We start from the raw sequence: 17,454 nt of genomic DNA on the forward strand, positions 1-17,454 counted from the left end.
CTCCCTTGCTTTTTCTCTCTGAGTACTGCTGTCATTGATTTGTCAACCCCAAAACAGTTTTTACTGGGCATTATCGTAATTTGCAAAAGACTATGTTTGCCTCTTTTTCCCCGAAATTTTTGTAGGTTCCAATTACCCCTTATAAGACTTCAAAATGTAGAATTTCAAATCTATTTTACAAAAATTCCTAAGGGGGAGAAACTTCTGGACCCCCTAAAATTTGAGATATTCTATACCACACTTAAAAGGGATGCAATTTTCCCTCTTAAGTTCAATTCAAAAGGACAGCAAGCAACACTAACACAAAAAAAGTAAGGCATGATCTTATATATTACATCATGGAAAAGAAAACAACAACATAAGGGGGGGGGAGTGATCTTTATATAATGGCCTTATCCAGCCTTGATTACAACTGATGTTCAAAAGAAAAAAAAAATCCTGCCCCCCTCCCCCCCCCCCTTGGAACTCAGTCCTAAATCCGCCTATGACCCCCTTATAGTGACTCTACTGCTTCAACATATATATATATATATATATATATATATATGTACGTGTATACCATTGTTTAGTACTTATCTCCTGAGAATTATTTATTCAGTCACAGTTTGGCATTCTTCGATTGTATACCTATTAGTGTTTTAGAATGGTATTATACGAGTGTTAACTAGGGATTTCCTGATTAATCAGCAATAATGGGCCACAATTGACCTTTTTGCTAACAATTTATATCTAGACAATTTTTACCTAATAATCAGTAGAAAAATGCATGTTTTAGTTAAAATTTTTTAAAATAAGTTTAAGAGAAGAAACCATGCTGAATGAGTTTGTTAAAAATAAAAAGGTTTAATTTTTGGCATCATAAAATAACTTAAAAGAACGAAAAATAAAAAGGAATTGGAATTTAATTTAATTAAAATTTTAAACTATCGCTTAAATTCATGCATCATGAATAAAAAGTGTTCAGTGATTGTTAATTGTATCCATTTCTGTTAATTTCCTCCCGCAAATGTTTGAGATAATTCTCTAATTTGAATTTTTTTTTTTCTGCTTTTCAGTTGTTAAATTTACTGTTTATATGTCATATGTTTTACAATTTTCTTTAAAAAAAATTTTTTTTCATTAAAATTTTTTTTTTGTTTTTAAAATTTTATGCCCATACTTTTAAGTTTTTGTAACAAATTTATACTTCAAACAATATCAGTGTTTTAAATTATTATTTTTTAAATTCTATTTGGTATTTGCACATATGTATAGATCAAGAGCCCCAAACCTCTCTCTAGAAACAAATTCTTAGAACAGAAATGTTCTGCTACCCTAAAAAGTCTTTTTTGCTTCCGAATAATTTTAGGGGGATTACAAAACTTTAAAATTTCAGATTTTCAGCAAAAAATAGACAAAATCAGTATTTTTTATAATTAATTGCTTCATATTTTTTGATGATTTTGTTTATTTGTATTCTGGCACTGCGGCAAGTATGAAAACTACTTGACTTGAATTTGAAATTTTAGTGTAATTTGGCATACTTTATGAGGTACCTTTAAAAAGGTCATTAATAAATATTTGTTTATTTTCAGTAGGGGCACCAGCCGTTGCAATCAGTTGTGAGATTGAAATTTAGATACACTTATATGCCACTGAAACGTTTCTGGGAAGAAAGTTCAAAACAGTAAGAACATGGTGATAACTATATATTTGTTGACACAAGTACTTGAAAAATTTTGATACCTTTGGATTATGACTAGCCTTATGACTTACAAATGAAGAGGTAGTTTTTATTAAAGCGCAAAAAAATAATGTTAATCAATAAATAAATATAAAGCCTTTGTGCAAGGCAGTAAAATTCTGACTCATTGTAAAATCATGTAATGGAAGTTTGGCTTTGAAATTAAGATACAAAACTCACAAACATTTTGCTAAAAAAATGTCAAGTGATGTAACTTTCACTCGTGTAAAGAACCATCTTTTCAATGCAGTTTGTAAATTATCTTTTGTGCCACATTAAACTATGAAGGAACATTCAGAGGCACTTACAAAACAAGAATTTTCCTGTGATTTTTGTGAAGTTAGATTTAAGCAATTTGAAGACATGGAAGAGCATTTGAAATTGCATTCCGACATAAAGCCATATCTATGTGAACATTGTGGAATGGCATGGACTGCAATTGCAGATTTAGAAAAGCATGTGAAAGTTCATGATGTAGAAAAACCCTACACTTGTGAATGCTGTCAAGAGACTTTTGCTCTGTTTGAAGACATGGAAGAGCATTCAAAGATCCATGCTGCGGAAGAAACATATGCATGTAGGTTTTGCAGAAAAACATTTGTTCGGGTTCGAGATACGGAAAGGCATTTGAAAGTGGATTCTGACATAAAGCCATTCCTGTGTGAACATTGTGGAATGGCATTGACTGCAATTTCAGATTTAGAAAAGCTTGCAAAAGTTCATGATGTAGAAAAATCCTACACTTGTGAATGCTGTCAAGAGACATTTGCTCAGTTTGAAGACATGGAAGAGCATTCAAAGATTCATTCTGTGGAAGAACCATATGCTTGTAGGTTTTGCAGAAAAATATTCGTCCAGTTTACAGACCTGGAAAAGCATTTGGAGACACATTCAGGCGAGCAGCCTTATGCTTGTAAATATTGCCAAAAGACCTTTGCTGAAGTTACAGACATGGAAGAACATTTAAAAACTCATGATGTGGAGCAGCCTTATGCTTGTAAGTATTGTCAAAAGACATTTGCTGAATCCAAAGACATGGAAGAACATTCGAAAAGTCATGATAGTGAAAAATCATTTTCCTGTAAATACTGTAGCATGACATTCGCCGAGAAAAGTGCCCTGAAACTCCATTCAAGAACACATACCGCAAAGAGGACTTATTCGTGTGAGTATTGTGAAGAAACCTTTTCCAATCACCAAGATTGGAAGGACCACAGATTGGTTCATACAAAGGACACATCACATGCATGTAAGCTTTGTGACAAAACATTCACCAAGCAGGAAGACTTGAAGCAGCATGTAACCACTCATGGAGGAGAAAAGCAGTTCTCGTGCGACTTTTGCAAAAGGACATTCACTCGAAATAATTATCTGAAAGCTCACTTAAAAACCCACGCTGGTCAAAAGACATTTTCCTGCGAGTATTGCAAGAAAATATTTACAAGTATGCCCGATTTCAAATCGCATAAAATGGTTCACACTGGACTTAAGCCTTATTCGTGTGAAATTTGTGGCAAGACCTTTGCACAGAGCAGTAATTTGATCGTACATTTAAGGTCACACACGGGTGAAAAGCCATACCTCTGCGAGCACTGCGGTAAGATGTTCAGCATGAGCACCGACCTGAAAAGGCATCTGAGGATGCACACCGGGGAAAAGCCGTACTCTTGCGGTTTTTGCGGGAAGTCGTTCACCCAGGTTGTACACCTGAAAGGACACATAAACATTCACGCTGGGGAAAAGCCACACACTTGCAGCGAGTGTGGGAAAAACTTTGCCACTGCAAAATACCTAAAGAACCATCTCATCATCCACTCTGGGGAGAAACGGCACGTTTGCGAGTACTGCCAGAAGAAGTTTGCGAGGACAGCCGACCTGAAAGCACACATGAGGATCCACACGGGGGAGAAGCCTTACTCGTGTGAGTTCTGCGGCAATGCGTTCACCCAGATCGAACATTTAAAAAGGCATCTGATAATTCACACGGGCGATAAGCGGCATCCCTGTGAATATTGTGACAAGAAGTTTGCTCGGGCCGCAGACTTGAAATCTCATGTCACAGTCCACACGGGCGAGAAGAGATTTACGTGCGAGTATTGTCAAAAGAAATTTGCCCGTCCCGGTGATTTACGGTCGCATTTGAAGATTCACACAGGGGAGAAGCCTTATTCTTGTAACTATTGTGACATGACATTCACTCGTAAAAAGCAGTTGAACAGCCATGTTGAAATCCATGCTGTACATTTGCAGACAACATGATTTTAGTGGGCTGTTTGCAATTGGGTCTGGACAATTATGTAGAGTCCGTAACATGACTTTTTTTGCCATAACTTTTTAATTCCCAGTTTGATTAGCATATTATTCTATTTTGAGTTAGTCCTACCAACACTCTAATTTAAACTTTAAAAAATTTGCAAATTAAATAGTTATGCAAAAAAAGTGTCATGTTACGGACTCGACATTTGTCTGAAATGCTGTGAAATGGCCCAATTGTTAAGCTGCAGAATAGGAAAGGATAGGTGTGAAATCATGGACTAGTTTGTATCAGGAGGAACTTATACTTTTATCAGGGCTGGAATGCTAGTAAGAAATAGTTTAGTCCTGAGTCAACAACAAGTTCTTATCAGATTCAGAGACTCAGGCTGATATATGCAGCTTCTTCAGTTTCTGCAGGCTGTAAAGAAAAAGTTCTTTGTGCATGCAAAAAACAGTCACAGAGATTGAAAGTTTCTATAAAAGAGTGATGAAAGTCTGCAGTTTTTATTACACAATTCCATTAAAGGTGTTGAGGAAGATAACTAATTCAAAAACAAACAATGATTACTCATTGTTAAAATAATGGAATAAAAAAGCAAACTTTAAATTAAAACACAATTTTTGTAAAAGGAAAATATTTCCTTTTACAAAAATTACCTCTAAAAAAGGATCAGTGTTCTGCCACCAGTGGAATCCCTAGTTGTTATCTGTGCCCCTTTGCATGTTAGACATGTCTCAAAAAATTTGACTTTTGGTTATAAGAATCTTTCTGAATATTTGTTTTGCTTCCTTTTAACAGTTGCACTTTAAAAAAAAAAAAATCCTAACAGTAATATACAGGGTGTTCCATTTTAACCTGCAAGACCTTTATTTTCACAACCATTAGTCCCAGATGTATACAGTCAAGTCCCGACTTACGCGAGGGATGCGTCCAAGACCACTCGCGTAAGTTGAAATTTAGCATTATGGAAAAGGGTATGTGTAAAAACTTTTATAAACATACCCAATTATTTTAGACACTTGTGAACACCACCTCAAACTGTTAAAAACCATTTCTTAGCTATACATTACTGTTTCTTACATAAAAAACTGAGTTTTTATTTGTATTTTTTAAAAGATAACGTTTTATTCCACAGAAAATACTTCTACGATGCACAAAATCCATCATGATTAATGGGAAAGAAAGACATAAAATAGGCCACTACGGTACGTTCAGTATGTAATAACAAAAACAAATGCACTATAGTTGTAATGTACAGTAGATCCAATAATGGTAATTGTAACTCAAGAAAATTAAGATGTATGCTGTGTGATCAAACCATTATTCTTATATATTGTTAAAATACAAAACAGTTGCTTCACTAGTTCTTTTATAACGTTTCCATCTATGACAAAACCCCTCTTAATGATTTCTTAAATTCACAATACGAGAGCAGCTTTGATTTTCATAATTTTTGCATTTTGCTTAGATACTACTCCGTAAACCTTTACAGATTTCCTGTTTTTGACTTTTAATTGTACAAATGGAAGATTCACTCATACCTAATTGCCGTGCTATCTTCGACGCATTTATAGTTGTTCAAGCATATAAACTTTAGCTTTTCTTCAATAGTCAGAAACTTTCTCTTTTTCTTTCTATCTTCACAAACTTTAGATGAAACAGCGCTCTTAGGTGTCATTATATTTCATCAACTTTCACATTTAGAATGAAAAAAAAAAGAAAATGAGCAGTAGTTATTTGTATAAGCAACGGTGTGGGAAATTCCGCTCTCAGTGATGCTATAGGGATAAAGGTACATTCACAAAAAGAAAAATTTGGTAGCCAATAACAAAGCTGATTCTTACACACCACGATTCCTTTTCCGAAAACTTTTGTGTTGCGCCAGGAATTCCCGTTAGGTTTAAAATTATTTATTGGTGAAAAAATCGCGTTGTAGCTATTTCGCGTAAGTCGGATCGCGTTGTAGCGGGAGTCAACTGTACTTCCAATTGCAAAAATGTTCAAAATCAGATGCAAAGTTAAGATATTAAAAGTTTAAAGTAAAAATAAGTAAAAAAATACAAAATTTAACTTTTATACTGGCCCCATGTCCCCTAACCTATGTTTAGGGAAATAATCTCCATTAAAAAACAATTCTTACACAAAAAGTTTGAAATGAGTACGACCAATATTTACCGAGATATGAAATGCAGCGTTTTGTGACTTTCACTACTTTTCACTTGCCGTCAATAACGCCTTTTGGAGGAAAATATAGCAGTCAACATGCGTTTAAAATTATACGTGTGCATAGAGTGGTTTTTCAAATCATTCGAGGTTTTGTCGTGTGTTTTTGCGTATCACGGCATAACATTTGCATTCATTTTTGAATAGCAGTAAAAAATATAAATACCTTGTTTTTCTTACTTTGACGACCTGTTATTCTTCTGAAAGGGCGGTAATTTCCAATCTTATCTTTTGTATGGTCCCTCAAAACTTTAACCTGGAATATCTTGCTGAGTTTTGGTCGCACAAATGTCAAGTTTTTTGTGTTAGTAATACCTTTCAATGGAGATTATTTCCCTAAATATAAGTTAGGGGAACTGGGGCCCGTATAAAAAGTTAAATTTTATATTTTTTGACTAATTTTCATTTTTGCTTCAAACTTTCAATATCTTAACTCTGCATCTGAGATTGAACAGTTTTGCAATTAGAAGTATACACCTAGTACTAATGATTGCAAAAATAAAGGTCTTGCAGATTGAAACAAAACACCCTGTATATCTCATATATTATACATAATTTCTCTCTATATATTTTTAGTCAGCTACTTTCAACATGTTAATAACTTTAACAATATAGTATGATTACTGTTGCTTGAAGATGAGGCTAAAAACTTTACCACAGTTAGAAAGTTCTTAAATGTTTATTTATTTGCATATTTATAGTTTAAAATAAACTGATGTAAAATAAACCTACACATTTCATTCCATTGCACTCAAAAGAAAAGTATTCTTTTCAATAATTGGTGCCTGACATCATCCAGTATCAAAGAAAGCTTCAAAAATCTGTATTATTTGAAAGTTTCAAATGACCACAACCCAGAACTTACAAATCTATACTTGCTTAAGTTCAGCCTTGAAATAAATTTGTGTTAACTTTATTACAAAATTAACTTAAAAGTTACTATTTATTTTCATTGTTTCTGGCATCAATTCAAAAGCAGATTCGGCAGAAATTATAAGAGAAAGTAACTTAAGAAATAGTCTTTAAAACAGGGTAACAAAGATATGTCTGGGGGATATTTTGATCATTGGGAATCTGACGCGATCGTCTCATTTTTGGCCTAAATTTTATTTTGGTATCCCTGCTGATTTATAGCAATTCTATGTGAATAGATGTTTCGGTTCTCTTTGTTTAGATTTGCAACGAAAAATACCTCTTGCACAGGTACTGCAGCAAAAAATTGACGCCAATGAAGAAAGATCGCCAGATATGGAAATCTTCCCCATGTCTGTATGAAAAGTTCTTTCAGAAAATATTAGTTTTTTATTCCTTGCAACCAATGAAATCTGGGGAGTAGATATGCACGCACGACCAAACAGAGTATCAATTTATATGATTTTATTAAAACTTTTTGAAATGTGCTACTAGACCATTTTTATTCAAGCCGAAAAAAATATTTTTATGCAAATTTAAGCAAACAAAGGCGTCATACACTAGGATGTACCATCATTCTATATTCAGCCCCTTCCCCATGGATCTCCAAACATTTTGGCCAACGGACCATAGCTAAAAGTTATTCGAAACTCGTGGTCCAATACTTCCCCCAGATGGAGATAGCTAATGGTACAAAAATCCATTACATTAAAATTTCTTAGTTAGTCATCATTAGTTATTATTCATGAAAAAATACTATTCATTACATGTTTAACATTTTGTATCACTTTATTAATCCCTTATTGACTTAAGAAGATTCTCAGACATCTTTTTCCTGTAGGGGAGAATCAGAAGAAATGATAAAGTGCTGCATTTTTGCCGAAATAAATGAGATGAAAAACTTTTATAGATTGCTCAGTAGATACAGTAGCTGTAGACTCTCATTGCTGCATTGAATGGCCAAGGTAGAAAAGCTTTTTCATATTTTATTTCAGAATAAATGCAGCACTGTCCCATTCTTCCCAACTTTCCCATATCAATCTAGGCTTTTTTATTGGGGGTCGTATTGTTGATTTTTAACGAAACAAAGCATGAAAAATGTAATGATCTTTTTAAATGTTAGATAAAGGGGCATATTCAACTGTGACAGAATTTGATCAAATCGAATACGATCAATTGTATCTAACAATAGCACAGTCAGAAATTTCTTTTACTTCTCCAAGATGTAAATTTCTCGCAATGCTACTAGTAGATAGAATTTGATTGAATCGAACACAATCAAGTTGAATATGCCCCTAAAGTAGAATACACAGGATTCGTACGCCCTTGAAAAACCTTGAAAAGTGCTTGAAAAAAGTTCCTTTTCAAGTGCTTGAGAATGAAGAAGTGAAAGTGAAAGAATTTAAGCACTTAGAAACTTTTTTAGGGTTTTAAAACCCTAAAAAAGTTTTTAAGTGCTTAAATTCTTTCAAAAATCATCAAATTGTGCTTAAAATTTTAAAAAAAGTATTTCAACAATGCAACTTTCTGAAGATGTGTTCGATTTGCAACATCTTGAAAAATTACTTCCGTGTTTGGGATTTCATTCCTTTTGCATCTTGTAAATATCTTGAAGTTTTTTACAATCAGAAGCTATTTTCACAGGTGGTACCTCAGAATAGTTTTTTTTTTAATTTCAATATTTAACAAAGGAATTATTTTGAAATCCATGACAACATTGAACTTGCTCGGATTTTGCGTAAAATTTCTCTTGTGTTTGAAATTTCAATCTTTTTGCATCCTGCAAATATTTAAACATTTTGGCTAATCAAATGGTATTTTCGCATATGCTACCTCAGATTAGCATATTTTATGTTTAATTTTAGTAAAATATAAATAGATTTTATGGGAAACATGCTAACATTAAAATTAATTCGCAAAAATTTGCTTCCCTTGTTTGAGGTTTTAACCTTTCGCATCTCGTAAATATTTTTATATTTTGGCAATTAGAAATTATTTTGACACATGCTGCATCAGATTAGCTTCTTTTACACTATTTTTTCAATATCTGAAAAATTAATTATTTCTGTTTTGTTTGATTGCCTATACAAAACAGATTTTTCAATTTTGACTATCATTAGCTAATTTTCGGTTATTATAGATTTTTTGAAACAAAAAATTAATTTAAACAATTGAGCACCTCACATTTTAACTAAAAGTTTGTATTTTAAATATAAAGTTGAATTATGTAATTTTATAAAGTGGAATTTATAATTATATCATTTTCTTTATGTCAGCTAAAACAATTACTGTATGTAACGGAGGTGATTGTGTTTTGGTTATTCACTGGAAATCCAGTAGTAGTCGTCATGCTTTTATCCCCCTAACTGCGATTTTCCCTTTTTACCTCAAATGTCCAAAATTACTACTTTAGCAGGTTGTGGGCACTTGGAACAACTTACCGGAAGAGGCTGTAATAAGCAAAGGGGTAGATAGCTTAAAGAGGGTCATTGATCTTCATTGGGGTAAATTGACTAGGACCAACCTAGCTAGGCCCAGTGCCTGTTGCTGATTATCAACAAGCTCTGGGCTTGATATTTATATGCACAATATTTTGACTTAATAAATTATTTTAACATAAAAAATGAAATGGAAGTTTTTCAAAAGTAATTGTTGTACACATGTATATTTAAGTAATAGGTGTCTTAGTTTTAATAATTACTCCCCCCTCCCCCGATTTGCTCTTTGTAACTCTCCGGTGATTTTTAATGAACTAGAACTCAGTCGCACCTGAATATTATAGCTTTTCTAAATTTTAATTATAATTTCAACAATAACAGTAACCCATTTGTCTCTAAAATAAAACTAGTCATAATGTATGTCAACTTCTTGTGAAATTTTTCAATTTGCAAATATGGCTCTATGAATCTGAACTTGCACATTTATGGACTATTACAAGTTGTTCAGTAAAAGCAATCTCAAATTTACATCCAGAGCATTTATCACATCCTCAGCAGATTTTGCGAATTTTGAGGTGTGGAGACTGGATTGGGGACTTTCACATAAAATGTTTTCTTTCGTACTAATTTTAAAATTTAGTTGAAGACAGTTGAAATGCTTTATTGGCTGAACAACTAATACATACATACGAATAATTGATTTGCATACTTGCGTAAATGATTTGCAAACCTCTAATATTTTTTAGCTTAATAGTGCAACCGGAAATTACCTTCTGGGTGGTGTTTTTGGTCCTAACTGCTCTTATATGTGTATAAACCACTATTAATATTGGAAATAAATGTTAAAACCAGGGGGGGAGGGGGGGTCGACTTCAAAACCTCCTCTCTGGCTATTCCATTGAACTCGGTTATTTTTAATTCTTTCCATAAAAGTTAAAAGCAATAATAAAAGTTTTTTTTTTTTTGACTTTTAATGTTAGCTTTCAGATTCTATAACATAGTATGCTTCTTTGACTGTGAAGATTGCAAAATTAAACCTCTGGGCTCTGCTCCTCTTTATAACTAAGCTTTTCAGACATTTGCAGAACATTTTCTGACACACATCTTTTATTAAAGTGTCTCTTGTTGTAGAAAAGGCAATTTTGTTTTCCTTTACTTTTTTATATTATTGCTTATTATTTATATGTTAGCATTAAATGAAATCTGCATACAATATTTTTGGTACAAATTTATGATATCGCCTCGGGAAAAATTTTTTTTGCCTTGAAAAGTGCTAGAATTTTTTTCTTCCTAAAGGGCATGAACCCTGATACAGGAACTGAATTACTCAATGGTACTGAATATTTTTATGATTGATATTGCATTTGTTGTTTGAAAATTAAAAACTCACAAAATGTAAATTCATAAAAAATTCTCTAAGTATAATTAAACATACCTAGTAATTATGACTGCTGATATATTGAGCTGAGCTCACCTGTGGGCCACTTTTGACCTGCGAGCTATAGGTTGGAGATCCCTGCCCTACCCTTGTATAGCATTTTTGTGATATGATTTGTAATATTTATGATGTAAAATATTCAATGGTTGTTTTGTTTTAATGGTGCAATATTTTATTTTGAAATATTTAAGAGAGAAAACATGCAAAACTATTGCATTTGACTTATTGGATTATATTATGGAAATTTGTTTGTAAAGTATAATAAAAATGTTATTTAACAAGTGTATTTGATTTTTTTTTCACATTTTTTTTGTAATTTTTTCTAGGTATGTAGTTCATTGATTAGTTTTTAATCTCAAAACTTGCAATAAAATCTTTTATTTTGATGCTCAGCTCTGCAAATGTTGGTGCCAAATGTAGAGCATAAGCGGGATTTACAATTGCAAGAAGGGATCGAAAGGACCACTTTTTTTGACTTTTTCTAATATTCTATTATAATCTTTCTACTTGACACTCATGGAACTAAGCATGGGCATACAAGTTATTATTTACATACAAAAAACTACCATGCAGCCAAAAATGATTGATCATGGACAATAATTTTCCTGACAGATGAACTCGTAAAAAGATAAATAATGTGTTTTTAACAAAGTTGATAGATAAAAACTCTTTTTTGGTCTGTTTAGAGAGAAACACACCCAAGTATAACGTTCAATTCACATCTTGATTGTGCATCTTTTTCTGTTGTGTAATACTAAAACATTTTTAATACTAGTTTCATTTTAGTTACTTTTAACACGCTAATTTAAAACACTCCCGAGGTAAAAAAAAACATTCATATCTATTATGAGCTTTTCCCTATCCGCTATCTTACCCCTGTGACGGGGCTAGTGTGCAAACTCTGCAAAGGTTCGAAAAAATTATGTAACAAATACACAAAGCATAGCAGTGTCAAAACAATAAATAAACCTTTATTGCTGATCTGTACAAAGCATTCAAACAATAGAAGCAACTGTTTTGCTTTCGTTTACAACCTTTAAAAAAATAAAGTTAAAAAAATTTGCCAACATGCCCCGGTCTCCACTATACCCCCCCCCTTCAAAACTGATGACTTAACTTTAATCAAAGAAAGTTTCGAAAACAGGCCTGGATCTACATACCCAAAGACCCTGCACTGAGGGGCCCATGACCCAAGAAACCAATAAATAAAAATGAATTAAAGAACCTAAACTGAAATTTTAAAAGTTAATGTTGTTGTATAATGTTTCAGTGAAAATTTGAGGAAAAATACAAACTCAACACATGTTATACACAAATAATTTGCTGAGAAAATTGGATTGCAATTACAAGATTTTTTGAATCTTGGAGGTGGGGAACAATGTTAAGTTATGAGAGACTTTTTCCTTGCTGACATAGCTTATAAGTAAAATCAGAAAATCAGTTCAAAAATCAGAAAAAACAAACTTAACTACCTAGAAGTGTTTAAACAGGCAACTTAAAAACCTTAAAATAATAATAATAAATAAATAGATATAAAAAAACAATTGAATTCAAAATTTAGGTAAAAATATTAAAGCAGTTAAAAACAATCAAAAATCCCTGTTTTAAAAATTCATTATGGGGGGGGGGGGGGTGAGCAACCTAGTAGGCAGTTAGAGCCCTGCTGATTCTTTGCAGAGAGCCCAAAATTTATAGATACGGCCCTGTTTGAAAACCTGTATTATTAGGTTGCAAACCTTAACTATACAGAACTCTCTGTTATTCATTCTGATAAATATCATTTTGCAATCTTTCTGCTACATTTCTTTAATGATATTCTATTAGTGCTTTGAAGCCAAATTTTTACATCAATTGATAGATTTTGATTCTGTATCATGGAAAAAGAAATGTTCATTCAAAATATAAGCAAAGGCGCCCATATGGGGGGAAGTTCTAATTTCTAAGAGGTGGGGGAAGCCCCCCCCCCTCTTAGAAATTAGAACTTCTTTGCTTTTAGTACTTGTTTCTTTGGAAAAATGTAAAAACATTTCTTCTCCAGCCGGTAATGAATAAGTTATTAAAAACGTCAAATTGTAATAATTCTAATATGCACTAAAATCAGTTTCCATGGGAAAAACATCTGAGTCCTCCCTCCCTTACAATTTTACATATGGGCCCCATTGAATATAAGTAGATATTTAATAAATTAAATTGAAATTTCTTGAATTGAAACTATTTATTATTAACAGCTAATACCAAAAATACAGGTATTTTACTTCAGCAAATACCATCATTACAAAATTGCAAAATTTCTCGAAATACTGGTATTCGGTATGCCAGTATTTCCATCACTAGCTATGTGTTACTTATGCATTTTATTAATCATTTTCTATATACAAAAAAAAAAAAAAAAACATTTTGTTACATATTTGCATGGAAATACGTGGCATGACGGTTCTCCTTATTTATAGAAGGTGCTTTTTTTGTTTCTTCTCCGGAATTAAGCAATATTTCAGAAACATAGAAACAACTACTTTAGATACAAAGCGACAGTTTTGTTTGAAAATTTTAAAAAAAAAGAAGACGTTTCCTAAATTAATTCATGAAACTTTTTTTCTTCTTTTAAAAATCAATTCCCTCTGCCTTAACCTTGCTTCTATTAATGAAAAAGTGCTTTGTGACACGTTTGGTCATCATTATGCTTGGTAGTAATATTGCACCCCTCAAAGCAGAGCCGTGTCCAAGGGGAGGGTTTTAGGGGTTACACCCCTCCCATTGAAAAAAAAAATCAATGAATCATTAAACGATTTTCCAAAACGTATTTTAAGTTTTAATTAATTTTAGAGTTAAACTCTGATACGGTATTCGCCCTCTTTAATATTTCCCCATCTTTAACAATTAACATTTTCCTCAATTGTAGGATTCCCAAGCACCTTCGCTTCTAAGTGCTTAAAAAAATCAACGATGGAGGAATGGCTAAAGAGTACGGCAATGCTGTAAGCATGCAGGGGAAAAGTATTTAAAAGAATATTAGACAATGATGTAGCCAAAAAAAAAAAAAAAACATAGGGGCAGGGAAAATGGTTACTTTGCTTACTATTAGGTTTTTTTATGGTACGTCTTTAGTGTTGGATGAATTAGTCGTTTCACACATTAGAAAAATGTTTCTATGCGAAACAGCAATTTTTTTTAATAAAATTTTTATTATCATTAAATTCTTCTTCAATGTTATTTGATGGAAAAACAAAAGAAAAAAAAAAGAAACTAACGTTAGGTGGCATAAAAGGAATATGTGTGCCTTTTTTACCGCTTTTACAAAATGTTCAACTGTACAAATAAGATTTCTTTAAAAAAAAACATACACACAAAACGTTTAAAAAAAAGCCTAGTTATCGAACTAAAATTAACTAATTAACACGTATAGTTAGTTTTCCTTTGACAACGTAAGTTACAAAGGCAAAAAGTTTCAACCCTTCCCTTTATGAAATCCTGGACACGGGCCTGCCTCAAAGTTTTTATTCCATACCTGGAATACGTCAACAGAGTATTAGTCAGGCCTTGCTTTGTCTTCTTCTAGCGTTATCAAAAACAGCCTACAATTGCGTTTTTTGGACTCTAATCCATAAAATTTTCCCGAGAGACACTTCTTTTCAAACAAAAAAGGAAAAAAGAGATGTTGTTCTGATATTAATACCTTTAATTTACAATGAAAAAAAATACCATTAAAGATTTAATAGATTATCAAAAATACATTCGGAGTCCTCAAACAAATCAATAGTTGAACGGTTTGAGTAAAGTTAATCGATCCAGAATACTGGCAAAATACTTTATTTTTATTCTTGACACTTGAAACGATTAATTTTCATTTAAACTCTTTTAATCGTACGAAATGACATGCTTCATTTCTTAACTTTTTTTAAAACGTTATTTTCAAAACACACCCCCCTACTCCCATATAAGGCATTAGTCACCCCTCCCTCTCAATTATTGTATGGATACACCATTGATCTGCAAAACTATAGGCCCTCTAGCTGGTTTTTCCACTGCCTTCTTTGGGCGTCCTCTACCTCTAGATGGTCTTTCCAGCCCTTTCTTTGGGCGTCCTCTACCTCTAGTTGGTCTTTCCAGCCCTTTCTTTGGGCGTCCTCTACCTCTAGTTGGTTTTTCCAATGCCTTCTTTGGGCGCCCTCTAGCTGGTCTTTCTCCCGCTCTCTTTGGGTGCCCTCTAACTGGTATTTCAACTGTCCTCTTTGGGCACCCTCTAGCTGGTCTTTCCTCCTCCTCCTTTGGCCGCCCAGTATGTCCCAGCACTCGACAAGCACTCATCATGTGAGTTTTCAAGTGCGATAAGCATAAACACTTTTTGTTGCAATACATGCAAACAAAAGCCTTTTTTCCAGTATGTACGAGCAAATGCTCTTTCAACTCTCTGTGGCGTGCAAACTTGCTTTCGCAATAATAACAGGAATACCGTTGCTCTATGACGTGAGTTCTTTCATGAATTTCTAGCTCTGACACAAGCCCAAACACCTCTTTGCAAAATATACAGGAATAAGGTTCTTTTCTACGGTGATATTTGACATGTTCATCCAGATCCTTAAACTCGGTAAATGATTTACGACAAAAGAAACACACATAAGATGTTTGTTTAGCTCGGCTCTTTTCCTGCAGTTTAAAATGAGATTCTTCACTGGATGAGACACCCCTTAGTGAACTTTTTCTAACCCTAGTCCGGTCCACTAGAATTTTACTTTGAGGAATAACTTTATTGTGAGCAGAGTAAGAGTATTTTTTATAATGAGTACCGAAATGTGATTTCAACTCATTTTCGCTGAAAAACATCTTTCCACAGATTTCACATCGTGGCATCTCTTCACAATAAGGCAATGGATTAACTAACAGACCATTATTAGCACTTTTCCTTCCTCTGTACAGGATGGAAGGCAGTGCTCCTGCAAATAGAATGCTTTTAGGCTTTTCCACATCTTTTCCCTCCCTAAATATCACTTCACACATTTCATGTGGTTCTATGGACTGGTCGACAAATTTGTCATCGAAATTATTGCCCAGGATAATCTCATTGGAAGAAGGCAAATGGAATGATCCTGAACTGGGAAGTTTTAGATGTTCATACGAACTTTCACCTTTAGCATATGCCCTTTCACTCATCTCGCAATTTGCATTTCTTTTGGATTTGTTACTCCTTTTGCCAGTGAAACCATGGGCTTGAACAGTCTGATTTGATGTTGAAGGCAAACAGAATGACTCTGTATTGTTATACTGATGACATTCTTCAGAACCTTCATTTTCAGTACAGACTATTTGAAACCTAGTGTTTCCTCCCATTTGGTGACTTGTTTTGTCCTTGAAATAGTTGCTTCGGACAATCTCTTTAGATTGTGGAGGTAAATGGATTGACACGGCAATGAGACGTTTAAGATGCTCTTTTGAGTCCGTATCTTGATCACATGCCATCCCAACCTGTTCGGAACCTGCAGTTAATATAGACTGCTCTTTAATTTTGTCTTTAAAATAGTTGCCATGGACAGCCTCATTGGATTGCGGAGGAAAATTGATTGATGCTCCAATGAGCTGTTTTAGATGCTCTTTCGAGTCTATATCTTGACTAGATTCCAAGTCAAACACACTACAGCCAACATTTAATGTAGCCTGGTCGTTAATTTTGTCTTTTGAATAGTTCCCATCGACAGTCTCATTGGATTGTGGAGGAAAATTGATTGATGCTCCAATGAGATGTTTTAGATGCTCTTTTGAGTCGATATCTTGACTAGATTCCTTCTCACCCATACCACCGCCAACATTTAAAGTAGATTGGTCATTTATTTGTCCTTTGAAAAAGTTGCCTCGGACATTCTTATTGGTTTGGGGAAGTAATTCGTTTGATGATCCAATGAGATGTTTAAGATGCTCTTTTGAGTCTACATCTTGATCACATGCCATCGCAAACATTTCGGAGCCTGCATTTAATGAGGAATGGTCATTTATTTTGTCTTTCGAATAGTTGTCTCGGACAATCTCTTTAGACTGTGAAGGTGAATTGATTGATGCTCCAATGAGATGTTTAAGATGCTCCTTTGAGTCTATATTTTGACATGATTCCATCTTACCCAAATCACAGCCAACATTTAATGTAGATTGGTCATTTATTTTGCCATTGAAGTAGTTGCCGCGGACAGTCTCATTGGATTGATTCTGCAATAAGATGTTAAAGATGCTCATATGTCTTCTTTTTTTTTTGACTACAATGTTATCTCTCTCTCATCCATGTAGCATAGACTTCACGTTTTGTTTTGATGTGAAAGTGGCTACTGCGCCGGCAATCCGCGTAATGGTCTAAATAGCCGGCGTAATAACCCAAATAGATTATTGCTCCGCAAAGAGATGGCGGCGTCCATTTTGCCCGCGGAATAGCCGAAAAGCTATTGCACCGCAAAATTGTGTCGATAGCCGGGCGAGCCACGGG

At 33.7% G+C, this 17,454-nt stretch overlaps 2 protein-coding genes across 2 annotated transcripts; one reads left to right on the forward strand and one right to left on the reverse strand.

Moving 5' to 3' along the window:
* Nucleotides 1-2,086: 2,086 nt before the first annotated feature.
* On the forward strand, nucleotides 2,087-3,982 carry LOC129227867 (gastrula zinc finger protein XlCGF57.1-like). Its single transcript, XM_054862485.1, has one exon. The coding sequence runs from the start codon at nucleotides 2,087-2,089 to the stop codon at nucleotides 3,980-3,982; it is 1,896 nt and encodes a 631-aa protein (XP_054718460.1).
* Nucleotides 3,983-14,552: 10,570 nt separating this feature from the next.
* LOC129227833 (zinc finger protein 112-like) lies at nucleotides 14,553-17,238 on the reverse strand. The gene is made up of 2 exons (XM_054862446.1): nucleotides 15,080-17,238; nucleotides 14,553-15,037 (listed from the first exon to the last, which is right to left on the reverse strand). Exons 1-2 carry the CDS (start codon nucleotides 17,208-17,210, stop codon nucleotides 14,955-14,957), a joined length of 2,214 nt encoding a protein of 737 aa, XP_054718421.1. The 5' UTR covers nucleotides 17,211-17,238; the 3' UTR covers nucleotides 14,553-14,954.
* Nucleotides 17,239-17,454: the final 216 nt, after the last annotated feature.

This window comes from Uloborus diversus, chromosome 8 (genome assembly GCF_026930045.1).
Source record: "Uloborus diversus isolate 005 chromosome 8, Udiv.v.3.1, whole genome shotgun sequence".
Lineage (NCBI taxonomy): Eukaryota > Metazoa > Arthropoda > Arachnida > Araneae > Uloboridae > Uloborus > Uloborus diversus.

Excerpts from the sequence above, each read along its gene's own strand:
- LOC129227833 (XM_054862446.1), bottom strand. The coding sequence starts at position 17,210 with ATGAGCATCTTTAACATCTTATTGCAGAATCAATCCAATGAGACTGTC. Across the intron at positions 15,038-15,079 it reads GCTGGAAAGACCAACTAGAG|GTAGAGGACGCCCAAAGAAG; the intron begins GTAGAGGACGCC and ends GACCATCTAGAG.
- LOC129227867 (XM_054862485.1), top strand. The coding sequence starts at position 2,087 with ATGGAAGAGCATTTGAAATTGCATTCCGACATAAAGCCATATCTATGT.